Here is a 23,698-nt window from a genome sequence, read left to right on the forward strand (position 1 = left end):
GCTAGGGTTATAATTTCAAGTGTCATCCATGCTGACATAATGGTTAAGTCAGCAGTAAGATTAAAACCACAAGTCTGGGGGCACCTCGGTGGCTCAGTGGTTGAGCCTGCCTTCGGCTCAGGGCATGATCCCAGGGTCCTCGGATCGAGTCCCTCATCGGGGCTCCCTGCAGGGAGCCTGCTTCTTCCTCTGCCTGTGTCTCTGCCTCTTTCTGTGTCTCTCATGAATACATAAATAAAATCTTTAAAAAAAAAAACAACAGTACAAGTACAAGTGAAAGGACGCAGATTTTTTTAAAAAGCAAATTCATACACACATGCATCGGTAAAGTCCACTTGAGCATACTGAAGACCATTTATGGGCAGGAGGGAGAAGAGTTAGTGAATGAAGCAGGCTGAGATGTGTTTGAACGTAAGCAAGAGATTTAGAAATGGCAGTTTAAAATAGAAACCAAGGTTTCTAAGAAGACCATTTATTGGTATCAAGGCAGAGCTGAAATAAAAGAGGCCTGGGATGCAGGGACTGATTTTGGTATTAGGAAATTTAAGACGTAGGGCCAGTTCTGGGGAGGGTGTTCTAAATGAAAATCTGGGAGCTGTCATATCTAAGTAAAAATGAAAGATAAACAAGAGGGAAAGAACTGAATGATAGAAGCCAAAAATCTCAGGAAGTCATCTCAAAGTGTGCTAGAAGGTGGAAAAGCCCCCAAACTGCAGAAAAAGCCACTGGGTTTGGTGGACAGGAAGTCACTGGTACCCTCCGAGAGCCACAAGATGGAATGGCTCATCTCTGAGTTGTACATTTGTGAATTACCAGCCCTGTGAGTGAATACCTAATTTTGCAAGAGGGCCTCTTCCATATGGTGAGCTCAATCCCTTGGGAGCTAAATTTCAAAGCTTTCTATCTAATTTTGTAAGGAAACAACAGCCCTGTGATTAAATTAGATCGGGGTGATTTGCACCCACGTGCAAAGAATCAGGACCCGGGAGTGCTCAGTTCCAGCAGAGAACCACAAGTCTCCTTCCACAGACTCGCCTCAAAAGTGCTCAGCTAGCCGCTAAGTGGAAAACAAGACACATGTTTTCCCTACCAGGCACATATTCTATGCATGCTCTGGGGCCCACAGCCTCAAACTTAATACTTTAACACGCTTCCTGAGGAACACCACCACCATCATAAAACTGCTCTGGTGATTCTTGTAGATTCAGTCTCATGCCTTCTCTGGTTTCACAGGTTAAGATCTGAAAGTCCTCATTTAAGGGCAGTCTCGGAGGCCACGTCTCAGTTTTGGTGTCCCTGTTTCTGGGCCTCTGCTCTATCCAACCAGTGTCTGTCTTGAGATGTGTGTTTACCGGTTGTGAGGGGACAGCTGGGCAGGCTGTCCCACGCTGAGTCTGGGGGCCGCAGGTTGAGGGTCAATGACACCAGGTGTGGGGCTGCGTGCGTAACCGCCTCGTACGAGGAGTTATCATCAAATTCCTTCATGGCCACGCGCTCATTGCAAACATGTGGAAGGGTGAGGCTTCCCTCAACCCATCATGCAGCTTGGTTTAGTCTATAACAATTGATCCCTGCTCTGTTCTCTCCTTCCATTCTTCCCCATAAGTGATGGGGTAACACAGCTGGGCTCCAGGCCGGACTCAGCAAAGCCTCCTCTCCTTTAAGCTACATTCACAGAGAAGGAACGAGAATTCCAACCTCCACAGCCAAAAGGTGAGGCTGAAGGAATTTCATGTCTGTTAGCTTCTGGAATCTGTGAAGAGGGACCAAGTGACAAACTGCAGGCCTGATGGCACCTCGTTGCTTTCAAAGCCAGGTTCTATTTCTTGTTTCTTTTTTTTTTTTTTTTTTTTAAGATTTTATTTATTTATTCATGAGACACACAGAGAGAGACAGAGACATAGGCAGAAGGAGGGGAGCCTGCTGTGGGACTCGATCCCAGGACTCCAGGATCACACCCTGAACCAAAGGCAGATGCTCAACTGCTGAGCCACCCAGGAATCCCCTATTTCTCGTTTTTAAAGTTGTCTTCTCGGAAACCTAAAAGCGTGTCTGTGTACGTTTGTTGTCTTGACATCTGGGGCCAACAGCTGAGTTCCTCACACAAAAATGCTGTCTGAAGGAGGCTGTGGGCCACACCAAAAGATTGTTAGGGTCTCGTTTAAAAGTAAAAGCAGAACTTGACTGAAACCCAGGGCAAGAGTTCTGAATTCTGATAGGGCTTTGTCCATATGGTTGATATTTGAGTCTCCACATGCTCACTGCTGGTCCTTATGTCAGGACCACATCTGCTTAAGAGTTAAAACAGGTGTCCTCTCCCCACCATAAACAGGATTTTCGGAGGCGATTCTGGGGTCCCCGTGTGGGCTCTGCGTAACAGAAACAGAACTCAGAGTACCGTGTAACTCCAGTTCGAAGGCCAGACATATCAAAAAAATAAAGACATCCAAGGGAACAAAGCCTCTTATGAATGTTGCTGAGAAAGAATAACAAAATAATAAAAAGCAAGGATACAGTAACAGTCAGTCCGTGTTTCATGATCAGCATGACTCAATCTGTCTTCACGTGGTGCTGGTTTACATTTAAAGTGTAACTAGCTAAAAATAAGCCTCAAAATCCTAGATTTTCTGAAGTAGCAACACAGCCCTCACTTCAAATCGCACATCATTTCTGACATAAAAAAAAAGCAGCAGTTGAGGACGTAAGAGGCCTTTTCCTCCCCAAGTGTGGGCTCTGATCCCACAATGTCATCACTCATATTCCAGTCCAGAATTCCCTAGAAATTCTTCCAGCACTTTCTATCGGTTCTCCTGGCCTCTTGGTCCTAAGCTCATACGCTGTGTGGGGTAGGCAGAACCAAGGTCCCCCAAAGATGTCTGCATCCTAAGCTGCTGAACCTCTGACTACACAAGAAAGAGGGATTAAGGCTGCTAATCAGTTGGCCTTAAAATAAGGAAATCATTGTGGCAGATTGGATGAGCCCAATGTACTCACAAGTGTACTTAAATGTGGAAGAAGGAGGTTTAGAGATGTGATTACGGAAGCCGGGTCAGAGAGATGCTGTTTGGCTGAGTCTGAAGATGGAAAGAGGGGACTGCAAGGCAAGGAATGTGCGTGACCTCTAGGAGATAGGGTAAAAAGGAAACATTCTCTCTAGAGCTTCCAGAAAGGAAAGCTGATGGCCTGCCGATGACCCCTTGAATTTACTGAGGACAATGTTGGACTTCTGACCCCTAGAACTGTAAGATAGCAAATCTATGTCATGTTAAGCCACTAAACGTGCATTAATTTGTTATAGCAGCAATAGCAAACTGATACATCCCGTTGAGAAGCAGAGACAGCCTCACCTTGGGAATGCTACCTACCACAGCACTAGGACAGGCAGTGCCTTGGGCTTCTTTGGCAAGAAAACATATTCATTTACTTTTTTTTCCCAGTTAAACTCCAGCATGCAGCAGAGTGCTAAGCCTCAGAAAAGATGGTAGAAAATGGTGCAGCAACTTCTAAATTTGTGTGTGTGGTGGGGAGGAGGTACAGCTGGAGGGCAATGTGGCTCTATTGTTAGAAACTCCATCCCTTTTTAGCAAACCTGCATTAATATGATTTTAAAATCTGTCTTTTTCTGTTTCCCTGTTCTTTTCTCTTCAAAACATCCCTGTGTGCTTTGAACGTTTGGATAATCTTCTGAGATGATCTAAATCTAGAGAATTTCAGCTCCCAAATCATGCAGATTTTTGGACTATGCCTTGAACGTGATTCAGATAAGGTCGGATAATATTTAATACAGTACAGCAGCAAACAGTCCTGAATTAGAAGGTGAATAATTTATTTAGAATGCTAAGGCTTGCTTGGAATAGCTGATATAAGAATATTAATAGGTTCTACATGGAATTTTACAGGGGTTTGTTGTTGTTTGTGTGCTAATTTTGTTTTAATTGGAGGAAAAATAGCAAGAGATCCTCTGAGTAAAATTAATGTACATGGACCAAGAAAGCTTTTAGACAAAGATTTTCAGGATCCCCTTGGAGTGAGGACACAACTAAACTCCATGCTTACAGATAAATGAGGATGCATCAGGCTCTATTTCAGTCCCTTTGCCCCAAATGTCTGGGAAACCTGATTTCTTTACCAAGAACAAATCATGAATCATCAGACAAGATGAGCAGTGAGAAGCCCTGAAACCCGGTGTTGAGGTGTCATAGCATCTGAAGACCGTGCCAGAAAAAAGGATGGTCTGACCCATCAAATAAAATTAGAAATGGAACAGAAACACTTACCCTCATGTCTCCGTTCACAGTTTTCGGCGTGTGGTTGAATGCATGTGCAGGGTCCTTGTTGTACACTTTGAGGAGCGATCTGTCCTGAATGTTCCTGGAATCAAACACATCAATGACTATGGCAGATGAAAGGAGCCTTACTTTGGCCATTCCCTTTGCCTGATCTCTGCAGGATCAGGTAAAAGACGTGAATAGACAATCCAACTGCCGTCTACTGTCAACTGGACAAAAAGTTCTTTCAACATAAAATCGGCAAAAATAAATAAGGAAGAGGAGAAAAGTGACTTCAGCTTTTCTTTCCTGTCTTTGCTCCTCTGGAAAAAATACTTGTTTTCCCTGTGATCCTCCAGCCACAAATACAGGTGAACGTGGACTCCCTTTCCAGATTTAAGCAAGGAAAGCTAACACTTTTAGGGACTGTAAAGCTCCAATATTTACAATAGGTTCAAAAGGATTTGGTTAATATTTAAATATTTAATAGTTTACTTTGCCCAAACACCTGGTTTTCTGCTTATCTTATGAATGCACACAAAGGAAAATGGTTTTTCCTTCAAACGCTTTCGGCAAGGAACAGAGAATGTATTTGCGGTCCAGGAAAAAAAATACCACAAAGATCAAAACTACTGGTATCTTTGTAATGCCTTTCTTTTCCTCCCGTAGTGGCTATTAAAAATACTTGTGTACACACAAGCTAACTTACTGGATGTGTAGGGTGTTCAGAAGGAAGAGCAGCAGCTAGAACCTTCTGCTCTTCTGTTTCTCCTTCTGAGTCCAGCATGTAGAGCGCCGGAGTCCATCACACTGCGGCACAGGACAGAAGTCCCACATCTTGCTTGGAGCCTACCTTAAAATTATTTAAATGCATAGGAATGTCTACGAAGTCCTCCTCCGCCCACATTCAGCTCTCATCGCAGAAGGGCCACCTGGGGCACTTGCAGCGCCATCTACGCCATCTACGCTGTGTCCCTCCAGGGCCGGCGAGCTGAGCTCTGGGGAATGTGTGCACAAAGAGGCATTCCTTCCTCCCAGGTGCAGTGACACGTTCTGTGGGCTGATCGCAATCTCTGGGATTCCTGGGTTATGCTTTGTTTTAAATGAAGTGGAGGATTCTTGGGACTAGTCTTGCCTTCCTCCTTTAAATATCTGTCAGTAATTGCTTTGAAGCAATGACTAGCCCAAGCTTGCAGGGTTTCTCCAGACTTCAAGGAGCTCATTACAAGCTGGCGGAAGGGGGAGCATGCAGCCCTGGTTAGGTTACTATGAAGGCAAGAGCTCACAGAAGGTGGGGGGACACGGGGATCCACTGAAGGGAAACCCCACCCCCACGTGACAATATGAAAGCTGAAAACCTCAGCTGAGCCATGAAAAAAACTTTGTATGATTCTAAAGGTATTTAAAATACATGAGGTTGGTTTATGATTAATTTAGAAACATGCTCATCCAAGATGAACCAACAGTAAAGGCCCAGATTGCGTTTACCATGGCAACATTTACAACACGGAACTTCAACCTAAATGCTCTATAGCACTTCCATAAGGAAACACAGTGGTGAAATAGTTAAATGCTTAACAAATACACTCACACTTCAAAAACACTGGATGTGAAAGGAAATTTACCTCTGGGCTCCAAAAATTAAAGCCATTGTCCTCAGTGGTGATCTACATGGTATATTTTGCAGGGGGAGAGAGAGAATGTATATAGTGTTGATGGTGAGAATTTATCGTACCATTCAAATAAAATATAATTGAGATATTTTATGCATATAAGCAAAGAGAGAGAATAATCCTTTGGAAAATTCAGACATAGGATCATCTAGCATAAACATATTCATCACCAAATAAAAACGCTTTATCCACTTAAATACTTTTAGGTCCAAGATCCCTGGGTGGCTCAGCAGTTTAGAGCCTGCCTTCGGCCCAGGGTGTAATCCTGGAGTCCCGGGATCGAGTCCCACATCGGGCTCCCTGCATGGAGCCTGCTTCTCTCTCTGCCTCTCTCTGTGTGTCTCTCATGAATAAATAAATAATCTTAAAAAAAATATTTAGGTCCATTTTTATAGGTAAATCAAAACACTGAAAAGTAAAATTATAGATAAACTTATAATTCAGTAACTTCCCCATCAAACATTTGAAATGAGATTTTTAAAGAATCACTTTCACAAATGTAAACATATTAAATGAAAATTGTTAATGTTTAAAGAAAGGATCTCTTCTTCTCTCAAGCACTCTTCATCTATTTTATCAACTGATTTTGCATCAAGGAGAATCATCTCAATTTGAAAGTTGAGGGGACTGTTTCTTCTTTGTCTTCCCTCTCATTTCTTTCTCCCTCCTCGACTTCCTCACGACACTCCAGAAGAATGTGTAAAGGGAGCCCTAGCAGGAACACTTTGAGGTTTGGGAAAGGACCTAGAAAATCATGACTCATTGCAATTTAAAAATGCTTGCATGAAAAAAAAATTTTTTTAAATAAAAATAAAAATGCTTGCAGGGGCTGCAGGACAGTGGGGTACAACTGTTCCAAATAACTTCATCAGGCTTGAGCTCCATAGTCAAAAGTGGCTTTATGTCTTTTCGTACAGATTTAGTATTGCCATTTCTCTCCAGTCCTCTAACTGCAAAACATGGCAATTCAAGAACATTGCTATAAAAACACTACTTGGGATTATATGACCACAAACATGCTCCTTAGATACAATATGATTACTTCATATTTATGTTTACGCTCTATAAATTCGATTTTTTTTAGTGACAGGCTGATTAATAATTTATTTCAAAAAACGAACATGAATTTTCTGATACTCATGAATATTTAAACACATCTTTTAAAGGTAGCAAGGTTGTGCAATAGATGTAGCACTATACCTTAGGGCATGCATCAAACTTTGAAAGCCTTAAATGACTCATACACACCTTGGCACACGCCTAAATATGTCATTTGCAATCATCATTAGATATTTATCAGTTTACATTTGTTATGCACTAGAGGCATATTTTTAAAAGGTGGTTTCTATTAATTTCATGATGGAGAAACAGGGCATCCTGCTCTCCCCATGGGGCAGGAACCCAAAAATCCACATTGTGGACGATCAATTGAGCAGGGAATATTCTGAGGGAATAAAAAACCTTCACAAATCATGTGGACAATCAGGTCTAGGGCCATGCCTGAAAATGAATTGGCTGTGTGATCTTGAATAAGTCTCTTAATTTTATGCATCTGAGCTTCTGGTCCCATAAAATAGAAGGGCTGAATTAGTTACTAAATAATTTTTTAAGTTCTAAAATGTCTAGGGCTTTACTAGTGACTCCTTGTTTGTGCTAATTTAAGTTCCTAATTTGTCAGGCTCTTTGGCTGGGAGAGATCAGATGGGTCCCTTTCTCTCTGGACATACCACCACCACAGTAGATATGGATGCTTTTATTTCTGTGCCCCCTTCAATAGCATGAGTACACTGAGCCTCATTTGAGGACACATCCTCCTCGGGGCCCTGAAGAAAGCCCACCTAAAAAGTAAGATCCTTTGGTAAGGCCAACTATTTACGAAAAACATGGAGATAGAGAATGCTTCTAAGCCTCTTTTCTTGTGGACAATAGCATAGGGTCTGCTGCTTCTGCTCTAACCTGCTGGTGTAAATAATGGCCCAATGGGATCATTGCCTAAAATGTTCATAGTCTCTGTGGGGGGAAAAACACTTGAGAAAGAGCCAGGGAAGTTCCAGTCACAAGCATGGCCTTATGCTATTGATCAAGTCTTTCTAGCACCTTCTGGGCCTCACTTTCCCTAACTTTTAGATAAACAGGGGACTAGACTGTTTCTTATATTCTTTTCAGAGGTAATAGGCCAAGATCTAGGCGGGAGAAGTCTGTCCTCATCTTTGTAAACCAGACCTTATAAATGGATTATAGAAAACAGATAGTGAATTCACAGCTGGGTAAGGTGAACCTACTAGTTAGGGTAATAGTAGCCTTCATGGGGACACAGAAAGATTAGGACTCAGTAAAGCTGTAGCAATGCTAACTGCAGTATGGTGGACACACACACACACACACACACACACAACGTAACAACCTACCTTACATCGTTTAGTTCATAATAGACATTTCTGCTTTCATCTTTGATGTAAATGGCGACACTGGGCGATTCTAGCATCTTCATGGTGAGCTGCTGCGGAAAGGCACTTACGAAGAGAGCACGGATTGTGTCTGCACTTGTGATTTCATTCGGCATCCTGAGCTGCTTGGTTTCATCCCCATACTGGAGATAGAGAACCCCTGCATGCAAGATGAACACAGTCATCAGTCCCAGATCAAGATGCCCACAACACGCAGCAAAAGCTTAGCCATTTCTGTCTTACCACAGGCAGTAAGGGTTAGGACAAGCTTGGGAAGCATGTAATAGGAGATGTTTGTTTGGAATTTCCAAGGAATGCACTTTCTGGTTATCACACAAACATTCACTTTTATTCTTTGGAGTCCAGGCAGATGTTAAAGAGGCTAATTTTCAACTATTTGAAAACCAAAAGGACAAGAAGCTACTCTCTGGTAGCCTAAAGCAAAAAACAATACTTTATTCCCTTGAAAGGTATACTTGGGAATTTGACCCTGTAGGATGGTGTCTCTCATGTTTTTCATTAACTAACAACATAATCATTACAGCGAGGGGTAAGCTATATAGTTCACATCTTTATAATCCATTCAGAAACATTTTAAGGCTACAACATTACTGTGGCTCTAATACATATTTATTGAATGTTTATACCAAATGAAACTACAACAAGAAAAGAATCTGGCATTCCAATGCTTCAGAAAGAAAATGGAACAAGTCAGTTACACACAAAAAACAAACAAACAAACAAAAAAAAACAGAGGCATAAGATCAGAGAATTTTAGAGTTCTCAGGGCTCCAATGAACCATACCTCAAATTATTCATGCCCCTGTGGGGTGTGGTCTCTTCCCACATTGACTCTGGGCTTGGCCATGCGACTTGTTTTGACCAATTAGCATTAGCAAGTAAAGTGCAAAATGGAGACTTGGTAAGTGCTTACACACTAGACCTTGTCCTCATGATAAGTGTGGTCTTGGAGACTCACAGAACCAAGCTTCTGCGAATCCAGCTGAACCACATGGGGAGGCCACATGAAGAAGAATGAAAGCCCTCACTGACGGCCCCCACTGAGCATCCATTCTACAGCCACCACCACTGGCCAGTCATGTGGGTGGCCCACCTTGGGAGGAGAACCCCCAGATCCAGGTGACCTGCCCCAGCTGCTGTCACATGGAGCAGAAATGGGGTGCCCCCTCTCAGCCCTGCCCAAAATACAGAACAAAGCAAACATGTAATTGTTGATTTAATTCACTGTTTATGGTCACTAGTTATTCAGAAATGTATAACTGAAACAGGGTATCAAAGATCCTGACATTTAATTTGAATCCACTTATGAGAATCTATTGAGGACAGACCAAGATTGCTCAAGTAGCCTTTGGCAGGAGAGACTCAAAAGAGAATAGAATATGGCTTCTGGTTACAATCAGGCAATTCATGCAACAAATTTGTCTTTAAGTCCTCCTGAAATTCCGTTAAAGTGAGAGTGAAGAATAAAAAAGCATAAGTCAAAGAATTAAGGGAATGAGAAAGGAAACAATACCAGACAAGAGAACACCCAACACCTACATCTTCAAGGGGAGAAATCCACATAAAACATGCAGGGCTAGGAAAGCTCCAGAAGCAAAGCCCCAGATCCCTCTGAGGGGAGAACTGCAGATTGAGCATGAGGCCTGACCGAACTTCCTTTTCTTTTTAAAGGTGCTGCAACCCGTTCAAAGCTTTCCTTCTGTCCCACTCAGCCAACTGACCCCCCATATCCATAATAGACTAAAGAGATAGAGTCAATCAGGCCGGATTCTAGCTCACACGGCACGGGGGAGGGTGGGCGAGGTGCCTCCTCACAAAATGCTTGCAAAGGGGTGACCCGCAGTCAAGAACCTGGAGGAACCTCTCTAGAAAAGCTGACTGGCCTGTGAGAAGAGACCAACAGATTTTTGAGAGTAATGATCAGGTTGTATATGGTCACTCCATTGCGAAACAGCCCAACCCATATATGAAAGCTTCCGGTTAGTATGACTGTGCCTCCCTCACACACTGGCCGATTACCCAGGATTTTTTTTTAGATTACCCGGGATTAACAGACATTTTCTACAAACCATTAACATGAAACACCAAAATAAACAGAAAAAAAGAAACTCAGAAAAGATGAGACAGTCCAAGAAAAGGGGAACATTTAGAGAGCAAGAGTCCACTCTGGGAATCGTGAGAGTAGGAATTAAAATTTCAAGGAGGAAGAAAAAGTTGATGAAATCTCAGAAAGTAGAGCAAAAAGACTATGGGACAGGAGACAGTGGAAAACAATAAGAAAACCAGAATCATGGGGCAACTGGGTGGCTCAGCAGTTGAGCATCTGCCTTCGGCTCAGGTAGTGATCCGGCGGTCCTGGGATCAAGTCCCACATCGGGCTCCCCACAGGGAGCCTGCTTCTCCCTCTGCCTATGTCTCTGCCTCTCTCTGTATCTCTCATGAGTAAATAAATAAAATCTTCCTTTTTTAAAGAAAAACAGTCATTTCAGAGCACCCCCAAGTCTTACGGGAACTGGGATAAAATGGAGATCAAGAAAAGCAAAAGTTTTACAGAAAGTATTATAAAAAACTTTCCCCCCAAACTGAAGGATCTGAAATCAGAGATTGAAAAAGTCTATGAAACACACAACACACTCACGCTTGTCATGGAGACATTCCAGCTGGCAGGGGGTAGCGGGGGCGGGTGGTGGTGTGGAAAACAGAAGGTCCTACAAGTTCCCAGAGAGTTGGGGAGAAAAGTCACAAACAAAGGAGCAGGAGTCAGAAAGGCATGAGCTTTCTCAACAGCAACCCAGAAACCAGAAGACAATAGAGAAATAGCTTTGAAAATCCAGAGGGCTATACTTTTGATCTAGATCTATATCCATCCAGACCATCCACCAGGTATTTAGGAGAGTTGGCTTCTCAGCAAGGCCTTCTCTCACCACCCTGTCAACATTTCAGCACCCATTCTCCCTAATACTTCATACCCCACCCTTGTTCCATTTCTATTCCTCAGCATTTTCCACATATAATTCATATTTTAACTCTTGCCATTGTTTATCATCATTTTTTCCTTCTAGACTGTAAGTTTCAGGAGGTCAGGGATTCTTTTTAATGTTTTTGCTGTTGTCGTTCACTATGGTACCCTTAGGACCCGTAGATACCACCTATTACGTAGCAGGTTTTCAATAAATGTTTGTTGAATAATGAAACAGTGAATGATTTATCAGTCATCCAATAGCAGTGTTCATTTGGGGGTCTATCTAAGCTACAAGAGCTTTTGCTACATGAAACAGCCTCATAACCTTATTCTCGATTTGTATACACATTGGAATTACTTTCTGAAGTGCTGTTTCCTTGATTGGAGTAGTCCTTTCACATTGAGCATAAGCAGCTGAATTTCCCCTCTCAGCTTCTTCAGGGAGCTAGTTTTTCCAAATATCCATGCTGTTACACATTCCTCAGGGTTCAGAAGAATCCTTTCAAGTCTGTCTCATCACAGATCTTGCAATTTTTCGCCCCAAACGGGAGACGTGAGGACTGTCCCATGTGATCAGTAACGCCACAGCAAAAGGCCAAAACCACTCTTGCGGCCTGGGCCCCGACCATGCCTGGGCGAGGCCCCTGCCAATGGGCCACTTATGGCCTCACTCCAGTCAAATATCACAGCCTCATTCACCCAAAGGGCCTGGTTTTCATTCCCACATCTGCATTCTGTACGTGTATGTGCTTGAAATAGAATTTGTAGGCTCTGAGTGAAAAAAAAAAAAATTGGGCCCAAATTACGGTTACCTCAGGGTCTGGCTGGCGCAGCTGCCAGCTGGGTACACAGTCCAGTTATAGATCGTGAAAATCCGGAGAAGACGGGAAAGATGCCTTTACAAACAGAGGAGAATAGTCTTTTTACACTTGATTCAGTTTGCTTTCTCAATTCAGGAGAGGTATTTAGAAATGCTTAAACTCAGAAGGAAATCTCTTAATCTATCATGGCTGTTTATTGGCACAGTGATGAGGTTCAGTACGCTCTGGCATACCTTCCTAGCTCTGAGCTGCGTCGTCTGCTCCAGATTACTGGGAAAGTCTGAAGGACTTTGGACCATAAACTCCCTTTTTATGAAGAAGAGAAGAGGACAGGGAAATGCATTTATGGGACATCTGCTATGTGTCAGAAATGGTATGCACGGATTTCACTTAATCAGCCCTGCCTCTCGGGGCAGGTCAGTATTAGAAGCCCCATTTCACAGACAGGGAAAGCGAGGCTCAGAAGGTCCAAGTAACTTGCCTGAAGTAAAAGCTAGTAAACAGCTAACTAGCCTATATATCCCATTATGTTCATCCACAGACCCGAGGTTTTCTCCCTTGAAGCCTAGGGCCTCTGAAATCCTGCACTGAGCCACATCCATCTCCTCCACCATTCCTCTCTGGACGATCTTAGCTGTCCTCACACTTTTCGCCTGACCATCTGCTTGACAATGCTGAAGCATGACAGGGGGGCAGCTCAGAAAAAAGATTCCCATCTTAAGTCAACTTAAATGCAGACATGTGGTTAGAAACAGTCCACATGCTGAGAGGAGCGGGGGAAGGCACAGGGCTCTGGAAGCAGCAGAGTGTTGAAATGAACCTCACGACACTTGGAGCCATTCTAAGACGCCAGAATATTCAAGAGTTCTTTCCCCTCAATGGTCCTGCGGGGGCAATGTGGATTTTTCACCAAGAAGTCCTGGCCACATTTTATAAAAAGCAAAGTACACTCAGCAGGTCATGCTTGTACTAAACATCCTCAGGATCTTTTCAATCTCAGAATCAGTTCTAGGGGCACCTGAGTGGCTCAGTGGTTGAGCGTCTGCCTTTGGCTCAGGTCGTGATCTTGGGTCTTGGGATTGAGTCCCACACGGGGCTCCCTGTGGGGAGCCTGCTTGTCCCTCTGCCTGTGTCTCTGCCTCTCTCTGTGTCTCTCATGAATAAATACATAAAATCTTTTTAAAAAATATTTAAAAAAATCAGTCCAGAACATGGGACATCTCAAATATTTTTTATTTTGATATGGTATGCAAGGATTTTCACGCCATCGCCTTGCTTGGACAGAACGTTTGTGCCCCTCCCCCACAATTCTTTTTTTTTTTAAAGATCATTTATTTATTTATTCATGAGAAACACAGATTGAGAGGCAGAGACATAAACGGGGGGAGGGGGGGGGCGGGGAAGCAGGATCCATCCCTGGGTGGCGCAGCAGTTTGGCCCCTGCCTTTGGCCTAGGGCGCGATCCTGGGGACCCGGATCGAATCCCACATCGGGCTCCCGGTGCATGGAGCCTGCTTCTCCCTCTGCCTGTGTCTCTGCCTCTCTCTCTGTCTCTCTCTGTGTGACTATCATAAATAAATAATTAAAAAAAAAAAAAGATACTCAGTCTGCGGTGGGGTGCCTAGATGGCTCAGTCAGTTAAGTGTCCAGCTCTTAATTTCAGCTCAGATCATGATCTCAAGTCCCATGTCTGGCTCTGTACTCAGCAGGGAGTCTGTTTCTCCCTCTCCTTCCACTTCTCCCCCTGCCCCTGCTCTCTCTCTAAAATAAATAAATCTTAAAAAAAAAAAAAAAGATATTCAGTCTATGGTGATTTGTTCTAGCAAATGGACTAGTACAGCCCTCAGGCTCCTATTCCTGCCTTCCTATCTCAAACCATGCCACATTCCCATGGTACTACAGTTATACTGGAAATCTTATCGTTTTGTGAACTTAGCATCATATTTATGTTGCATGCTGTGCCACGACCTTGGGTGATCTTCCTACCAGTTTGCTTGCAGGCACACTACCATCTCTAAGCCATTTCCCCCAGTCGCTTCTCCATCACTTTTCCACTAAGAATTGAGGAATTAATTTTCTTACTTATGTGCTTATATGATGTTTTACTGAAATTGCAAGCATAGTTTTTATTTTTAATAAGAAAAACATAAATATGAAAATAGCTTTTTTATACTTGTAAAGTTGGGAAAGGTTTTTATAATACAATAAACAGTGTTGACAAGGGTCAGGAAAATGAATTTTCTCACAAACCACTGTTGGGAAAGTAAACGGACACCATTTCTCTAAAGTGCTATTTATTTATATACGTTATAAGCCCCCCAAATTATAAATATGGTTTGAGCCAGTAATTCCATTTCTATATATTTATGCACAAAGATATAATTATCAGGATGCTCAATAATGCATTACCTATAAGAATAATATGGGGGAATTCCAACATTAGGGGATTCATTTAATAAATCACTTAATAAATCTATTCATTGAACACTCTGCTGTTATTAAAAAGAATTCTAGAAGAATAAGAGAAAAACTATGTTTGTTAAGTGATAAAGCATACTATAAAACAGAAAGCAACTACATTTGCAAAAGTCTATTAATCACCTTGATGGCAGTGATGAATCCAGGTTTTATATCTTCTAAAGATTATACAGTTTTGAGGGACTGCTTTAGGAACCACAGTACAAAATTAGAAACATAAAATTCAGTTTGAAAGTTAATTATTTGCTTATAGGGACTGAACCTTGGTTCTATCAGGCTCATGATAAATCTATCTATCTGATAACTGTACACCAAAATGACAAGAGTGGTTGTCTTAGGGTGGTAAGTTCATGTTTGATAACATTCTCTAAGATTTTCTGTACATTCTATTCTCCATTTCCTAAAAGAAGTATGCTTTGATTTGACCATTTGAAAAGATAACCCCCACTGATCTAAAGAGACTGGCCAATTAGGGATTCTACTCAGTAAACTGAGTAATTTTTTTAAGCCAAAAGAGATGGGCCACAGGAGACTCCTCCTATAAAAACTTCCAGTGTAGTTGGAAGAAGGTAAATCGGCATCTGAAATGGGAAAGACATTGGTATTTAACATAAACAAAAAATAGTCCAGTATAGTTAACATACTGGAGTACCCTTAAAGGGGTTGAGGTGGCGCCCGTAGGGAAGCCTTCATCCATTCACTACATAAGCCCCTATGGTGTAAGATCAGGTCTTATACCAGGAATGGGACGTACAATGGTAACCTGCTCATCACCCCTTGTGTTCTAACCCTTCCAAAGTTTTCACAATCGACACTGTTTTTTAGAAGTTAGCAATTCATACTTAACACCAGCTGACATTCCGTTTCAGACACAGCAGCGATTTCAAGACAAGTCTGCGTGTGTTCCTTGGAAAGCTCTAGCATGCCCTCAGATGTCAGTAACTTTTTCCGTCCCAGAGAAGACCCATGCTGCTATATCCCTTCCTATGGAGTAGCTTTTCAAGTAGGTGACAAAGCTGGATGGTGACATTGGCCTTGTGGGGACGAAGATGATAACAGAAAATTTATTCTTTAAAAGAAAGTCTAGATGCTCTTTATTTTTGGAATAACTGGACTCTCAGATTTCAGTATCTTTGTTTTGAGTAAATGCCAAATCTTTGCATTGGTATATGAAAATGATCATATCAATCAAACCTTTTTCTATTCCATTCAGATACTTGATATTTAAAGGCAACATGAGACTTTGTTAAGTCTTTTATCTAATTTATCTTCTAGTAGTTATAACTGAGGGATTATGGAGACTCTCAGAGAGCTCCCTAACAGAGAATCTTCATGAAAGGCTAAATATTTCCAGGAAAATAAATAGCAGTTTTGTGCCAAACTCTGACGTAGAATGTGCTTTAAAGGCTCATAATTGTGGAGCCATCTGTGGTAGCATTGTGGAAGAACATGTTAAAGCAATAAGTTTGTTAGAAGTTGAATATGATATGGTCTTGTCCCCTCAACAACCTGACAGACAACAGTCCTAGACAGAGATCCTGCTCGGGGGCACTCATTTTTGACACAAAGTCTTAGTAATGGCACCATTAGTGCTCAGCCTCTTAGCTCTGTTTTGTTCCAGACAAATTGGTACAGTTGGGACTCAAGGGATATGATAATACCATTGGAGTGAGCATCCCAAGGCATTTCTCTAAAAAAATGCCTTGAAGAATCTGTGGATGACTTCTGGAATGCAAATTGTGTTCAAGTCATGAATGCATCAGACGCTGATCTTTAGTACTGGGGCCCTATTCATTCCCAGTGTATCTTACTGGGAAAATTTTCTAACTTTGTTAGAAACTTGTCTGTAGGGACACCTGGGTGGCTCAGTGGCTGAGCATCTGCCTTTGGCTCAGGGCATGATCCCGGGGTTCTTGGATCAAGTCCCACCTCAGGCTCCCCATGAGGAGCCTGCTTCACCCTCTGCCTATGTCTCTGCCTCTCTCTCTGTGTTTCTCATGAACAAATAAATTTAAAAAAATTTTTTTAAAAGATTTTATTTATTTATTCATGAGAGACACAGAGAGAGGCAGAGACACAGGCAGAGCAAGAAGTAGGCTCCACACAGGGAGCTCGATGTGGGACACTATCCAGGGACCCCAGGACCCTGGGCCGAAGGCAGATGCCCAACTGCTGAGCCATCCAGCGATCCCAAAAAATTTTTAAAGAAAGAAAAAAAACAAAGAAACTTGTTTATGAAGAAGCTATAATGCAAAGTCACTACAGACCTTGTAGCAAAGTCAATGGAGTCAATAATCTAATCTTAAATGTCATTCAGCAATTGAGGCAGAAAATGTATGAAAATTCTGTGAGAAACACAATCGAGTATGCGCACAATAAACCGGAACTGGATTATCTCTTACACTTAAGGTGAGCAGTCAGCTAATTTAAACATTGCAAATGTCCGGGGCACCTGGGTGGCTCAGTAGTTGAGCATTTGCCTTCAACTCAGGTCATGATCCTGGGGTCCTGGGATTGAGTCCCACCATCAGGCTCCCTGCAGGGAATCTGCTTCTGTCTTTGCCTCTCTCTGTGTGTCTCTCATGAATAAATAAATAAAATCTTTAAATAAATAAATAAGTAAATAGATAAATAAATAAATAAAATACATCTTTATGTGTGTTCTGCTAGTATTAATCTGAATCACAGGAAACTAGTAAGAGGAAAAACTTCAACTTTAAATGCAAGTCCTTAAATAAAATACTAGCAAAACAAGCCTAGCAATGTGTGAAAAAAATCATGACCAAGAAGAATTTATCTCAGGAATATAAGGATGGTTTAACACTGGATAGTCTAGTCTTAACACAGCATGCATTAAGAAATAAGGAAAGGGATGCCTGGGTGGTTCAGTCAGTTAAGAGTCCAACTCTTGATTTCAGTTCAGGTCATGATCTCAGGGTCGTGAGATCAAGCCCTGAGTCATGCTCTGTGCTGAGCACAGGATCTGCTTGAGATTCTCTCTCTCCCTCTGCCCCTCCCTCTGTCTGTGCTCTCTGAAAATAAAGAAAAGAAGTAAGCAAAGAGAAACTATTCGATAATCTTGATAGTGTCACAAAAATGTGAAGGAAAATCCAAAATGCATGCATAAATTTAAAAATTTGAGAATTAAAGAGAACTTTCTTAACTTGGTGAAGGTATCCAACCAAAAAACCTCAAAGAAAGGTAATGCTTCATGATGAAACATGAGAAGCATTCTCTTTAAACTAAGATCTTTTAGGGGCGCCTGGCTGGCTCAGTTGACAGAGTATTCAACTCTTGATCTCAAGCTGTAAGTTTGAGCCTCACGTTGGGTGTAGAGATGACTTAAAAATAAAATCTTTAAACTCAGATTTTTTTTTTTTACTATTGCTGCGTCTGAAGTCAGTCTCGCTAGCACAGTTAATACACGAACAAGAAATAAAAGGCATATGGATTAGAAGGGATAATCAGAACTGTGATTATTTTAGGTGATGTAACAGAGAGTCCATGGAAACCTGGAGACACGTTAGAACTAATAAGGATTCAATATGACTGAATGATATAAGATCAGTATCTAGAGTCAACAGCAACCTTAAATATTAGAAAAAAATAGAAAATGTAGTTTAATAAAAATATGTATAGCAATACTCTGGCAATTCCAAAGAGCAACAGTAAGAAGGAGTCCTTGCTCTACCAACTATTAACACTATTAAAAATGTTGTTTTGAAAAAAAAAATGTTGTTTTGGCACCAGGATAGAACAAAGAGCCTAGAAAAAGACACAGGTTTTATGAAAGCTTGACATTTGACAGAAGGGAGGGTACAAATCAGTGGAGAAACTATTGTTTAATAAGTGGTATCAGGAAAACTGGTTCTCCAAATAGAAAAAGTAAAAAACAAAACAAAACAAACAAAAACCCTTTCTTTACACCATAAGTAAAAATAAATTCCTGATGGTCTAAAGATCTGTGAGAAGTTAAAAGCTAGGAAATTTGAAAAACATACCAAAACATGGTACCATCTCCTGGCAAAGCAGTATAGGGACTTTTAAAAGAAATAAAAACCAAAAGTCATAGAAGAAAAATACTGCTTAATGACACTACATTAAAATGAATATTTTTATTATAAAAGACATTATCAACCAAGAAGACAAACCACAGTCTGAGAGAAGTCATTTACAACTCACATGCTCTACCAATGATCGGTATTCAGAATAACTAAGGAATCTTATAAATCAATAAGAGAATAGAAAATGGCAATAATAGATATCCAAAGATGGACATAAAAAGGCAAGTCACAGAGGAAGAAGCACCAGCAGCCAATAACCATAAGGGTGCCCAACCTCACTCTTAATTATGGAAATAAAAATGGAAACCATGGCATACCATATCATACCCAACGGAGAGACAAAAAGTCCATAAACCCAATAACCTGAAGTATTGGCCAGCTCACAGAAACCACAGTCTGTTACTCATTGCTGGTGGAACACCCGGGAGAGCTGAAGATGCGCAACCCATCCCCCAGCTATTTCTTTAAATTATCCAACACAGATTAAAGTCTCAGATGTGAGCCCTTGTTCTAGGATATTCACTGCAACACCATTCCCACCAATTTGTTCTTGGTGGTTTATTCATATGATAGAACAGTAAACAGCACTTACAATGAATGAACTACAACCAACTCTATCAACATGGATCAATCTCAAAACCATAATGTGAGAATGGACACAGGATGTTATAAAGGATACACGCAGTATGTTCCCATTGATGTTACGTTTTATGACACATACATGCTATTTATGAATACACCAGTAGAAGCACCAAAAGTTGCGTGGCAGTCACATCCCTCAGCTTCACCGTGTACTTAGCTCTGGGAAAGAAGGAGGGGAAGGAAAGGAGATGGAATTTTACATTTTGCTTCTTTATAAATGCCAGAGGACTGAATCATTGTACAGAACGAGAGCTTTCCTTTTGGGGTACCTGGCTGTCTCAGTCAGAGGCACATGCTACTCTTGATCTTGGGGTCACGAGTTTGAGCCCCACGTTGGGTATAGAGAATACTAACAACAAACAAACAAAAAAAACTTAAAAAAAAAAGAGATAATTTGCCTTTTAAAATTTGACAGATACTGGAGTGCCTGGGTGGCACAGTCAGTATCAGACTCTTGGTTTTGACTCAGGTCATGATCCCAAAGTCATGAGATTGAGCCCCACATTGGGCTCAGAGCTCAGGGCAGAATCTGCCTGAGATTCTCCCTCTCTCTCTGTCCCTCCTGCATGTGCTCTCTTTTGCAAAAAAATAAATGAATAAATAAATCTTTAGAAAAAATTTGACAGAAGCTTACAGAGCACTTGCCACATGCCAGATACTGACCTTTCCATATATTAACTCTTTTAATCTTCTCTATGAGGTCACTACTGTAATTATCCCCATTTCACAGATGAGGAACACTGAGGCAAGAGAAGTGACTTGACTCACTCTCCCTCTTAATGACCGTAACCATTGTACTACACTGTCTCTCAGGTGTTAGACAGATGCAAATAGCTGTGATAAAATATTGGGTATAAAAATTCTATAGTACAAAGCAAAGGGTAAAGGCCACAAAAGGAAGAACTAGATTTTCTTAACGATAAGAACAAAAGTGTAAAAGTATAATAATCATGGTCTCAGAAAAAAATTAATTGACCTTCCAGGGATATGAGAAATGCAACTTTTACAGTTTCCAATGTATGTTTTCAAAGTACCAGAAAGACTCTAGCTATAATTCAGAGAAAAGCCTATAACCATCCCACTAGGAGACTTATACATCCTGCATTTTCTTCAATCATAGGCACAGAGATCATGGATGTTAGTAAGAAACCCTCTGAGTTAATCTGAAATTTATTTTCTTTTCTGATACTTTATTAGGATTTTACATAATAATAATTATTATGGATGAATAAATATGTCTTTAGAAAAGTTTTCAGTATGACATTCTAGTTTTTATGTTATTTACATATAGATTTAAAAAACCCACCGAGGGGCACCTAGGCAGCTCAGCGGTTGAGTGTCTGCCTTTGTTTGGCTCAGGGTCTGATCCCAGGGTCCTGGGATCGAGTCCCACATCAGGTTCCCCGCAGGGAGCCTGCTTCTCCCTCTGCCTGTGTCTCTGCCTTTCTCTGCATGTCTCTCATGAATAAATAAATACAATCTTAAAAAAGAAAAACACCCCACCAATATGTAGTATTAATTTTACTATTCAGAATTTCTTTTATTTTCTACTATTCTGTGAATATTATTCTGCTTGAAAAGGTAACAACCTATTTGGTCCTCAAGCTGGGGGAGAAAGACATTGTAAGATGTGGGTGAGATGAGCCTCTTCTGTCCCCTTGTAGGCAAACTCCAGGATCACCAAGGAATTCCCAGAGGGAACTTTCTAGGTAAGTGGGAGCAGAGCTGCTTCTTTATACTTTGATATGCTAATGGCAATAAAATAAAAACCATTCTTTGATGAAAAATGTTATAAACAGATGCCTGTAGACCCAATCTCTAAGATCCTATTCCATAGGGCAGACTCCTACTATTTGAAACTCATGTTTAAAAAATAGTAAATGTGGATGCTGGGACCCCCAAGAGCCTTGTCTTCTGGTGGCATTTCTTCCATGTCTTTTCCCTTCCTGTCTCCCAGTGCCCAGCTGTACCCCTTGGCCTTCTCCTAGGTCCAGGCTTCCACAGGGGCTCCCATCCCCAGTATTGCTAGTCCCTGTGGGTCTGTGACTCTTGTGGAACTCATCCACTCTCTAGTACCTCTGGGAAATATTTTTGAGGAAAAATAGCCATCAGTCATCAGTCAATCAGTAAATGACTGGTCATTGCCACCCTGAGGCCTAGGGGTGCATCCACTCGTCACCAGGCCCAAAAGAGGGAGCTGTCTCAGTCAAAAGGTGACCCTCTGGCCACAGGCAGCCATTGAGGGATATTCAGGAACACTCAAATGTTACTCCTTGCCTTTCTGCTCCCCAGGTCTGTTAGAGAAGGCAATGCAGGGCGTGTGGCTAACGAGGAGGGTGAGGCATGCACTGGGCAGAGCAGCTGTTCCTCTTCTGGACTGTTTTTTCTCAGCTTCTTCTTAGGTGCCTGAGGGGGAGGCTCAGAATTCTTTTCCAGAAAGTGATGAGAAAAAGCGTGTGGGCAGTTTGGGGGAATTCATATCTCACTGGCCTTCATTTGGAGCTCTTAAAAAAAAAAAAAACAACAACCCAGAATTGCTGTTTCTCCTTATGACCCAAAAACATAAGGCAATCCACCTAATGCCAACTCTCCCAGGAATGATCGACTTCCTTAATGTTTGTGATCGGATTCCATGGAAGCGCAGTGCTTATGTGCCTAAGTCCCCATGGAATAAAAGCCAAACTGTGTGATGGAGGAGGAGCGTGGCAAAGGGACCACTGCCCTGGGCACCACACTTCAGAGCCTCTCCCAGCTCTAACATAGGTGCATGCACCCCAAGTATGAAGGGGTGATGGAGGCACCACTCTTTGCAGGGCATGTGGAGGGCACTCATCCACGTGAGCTGGGTAATGGCTCACATTTGCATCGTGGAAACGAGGACAAGGCGAGGGGTGGGCTGCAACAGGCTGGAGGTGGGGAGGGCCTTTTCCATCTCGTGATACAGCACAGAACTCTTGTGAGCATTTTTGAAGATTCTAAAATCAAATCTGGCTTTCTATGTGGTCACAAAGGTATATTTATCAAAGTATGAGGATAGAGCATATTTTATCTAACCGTTTGCCAGCTTGATTTATAGCTTTAAAAATATTTAGACAGATGGTATATGAGCCCCTGTGCTCTTGCCCCAGGCAGGCTTGAGTGTGGCAGAGAAAGATGAGACATGTTTCCCCAATGTCAGCATCTAAGTTAGGGATAGGACCTTCCTCACCTTCTGGCGTTCAAGTTGGTGTGTGGTCCACTCTATCAACAGGTGATTTTCAATTTATTTTTTGAGTAGTCCTGATGGAAGCAGGTACCTGAGAGTCCTCTGCTTCTCCAGGGACTCAGGTACTTTATATTTGGTTTTATGTTAGGACAGGCGGAGTCACGCTGAGCTGTTTTTAGTATCTCTACATTTTATACATTGGTGAAGCGCTTTTGGTATTATTTAAACTTTGTATTTTTCCTATTCCTGTTACATGCTAATTGTTCTGTTATTTTGTTCATAACCTGATTCCTCTGGGCTTTCAGTAGACTTTCCCTGGCTTGTTGTAAAGATTCCCTCCACCATGACAGGCCACCGCCGTCCTGGGGACACTCCCAGGCAAATCCAGCCAGGCTCCAGCCTCAAGTGGGCAGTGACAGAGCATGAGGCAAGTTGAGTCGGTTCCGAGGCTTGTCCCTGGCCTCCTGCCCGCTCCCCCTCCCTTTGTCTTCCCTGCTCTTCTAGGATCACTCCTCCTGTGTCCTCGGGTCCATGCCAGAGGGTGTGGATCTTCTGGAAGCCTCCACTGTATCCTCTGTCATTGCCCCTGTGGGGAGATCTGGAATGTCCTCTCAGCTCCAGCCAGAAGAATATAGGGGTCCCCAAGAGAGCTATTGCTTAGGAGCATCCATAGAGATGGCACCGTAAAGGCCCCAGACTTCCAAGGCCGGGGATGAGTGCTCAGGATCACTGTCGTGCATGCAGGGTATGTGAGCGGAAAAGAAAGGGGACAGTGGTTGAGGCGGACCGATTGTTCGAGTGTTCTAAGTCCTTTGGGGGTACTTGGCCTGGTGGGGAAGAAGGCGTCTCAAAATTTTTGTCAGGCTTATCCAATTTTCCCCAAGCTACCCTTCTATGCCATTTCCTGCTTTAAGAGCAAGTGGAAAAGTGCACAGGGGTAAAGAGATGAGGCCACGCTCTACTCCCTCCCCCCAGGGCCCCCGACAATGCCCAGCCCCCAGCACGCAGGGGCTCTGAGGCAGGCCTGGCTCTGGGTGCTAGGGAACCTCCAGGGCCTGGTGTGACAACTGAACTTTCTCATTGTTCTCAAAAGGCCCTGAAAGACTTTTTATTGTAC

The 23,698-nt window shown here is 42.2% G+C and overlaps 1 protein-coding gene across 17 annotated transcripts in view; it reads right to left on the reverse strand.

The window, feature by feature from the left end:
• Positions 1-23,698, reverse strand: part of KIAA1217 (sickle tail protein homolog) — a 733,798-nt gene that overhangs the window by 86,703 nt on the left and 623,397 nt on the right. For 16 of the 17 annotated variants that reach the window (XM_038529783.1, XM_038529780.1, XM_038529782.1 and 13 more), the window contains 2 exons: positions 8,350-8,548; positions 4,278-4,371 (listed from right to left, as the gene is read on the reverse strand). In XM_038529783.1, the coding sequence (XP_038385711.1) occupies positions 4,278-4,371; positions 8,350-8,548 (293 nt within the window). Of the gene's footprint in view, positions 1-4,277; positions 4,372-4,977; positions 5,262-8,349; positions 8,549-23,698 lie in introns of those variants that run through there. The other variant, XM_038529786.1, reaches the window with a different exon arrangement.

This window comes from Canis lupus, chromosome 2 (genome assembly GCF_011100685.1).
Source record: "Canis lupus familiaris isolate Mischka breed German Shepherd chromosome 2, alternate assembly UU_Cfam_GSD_1.0, whole genome shotgun sequence".
NCBI classification, from domain to species: Eukaryota; Metazoa; Chordata; class Mammalia; order Carnivora; family Canidae; genus Canis; species Canis lupus.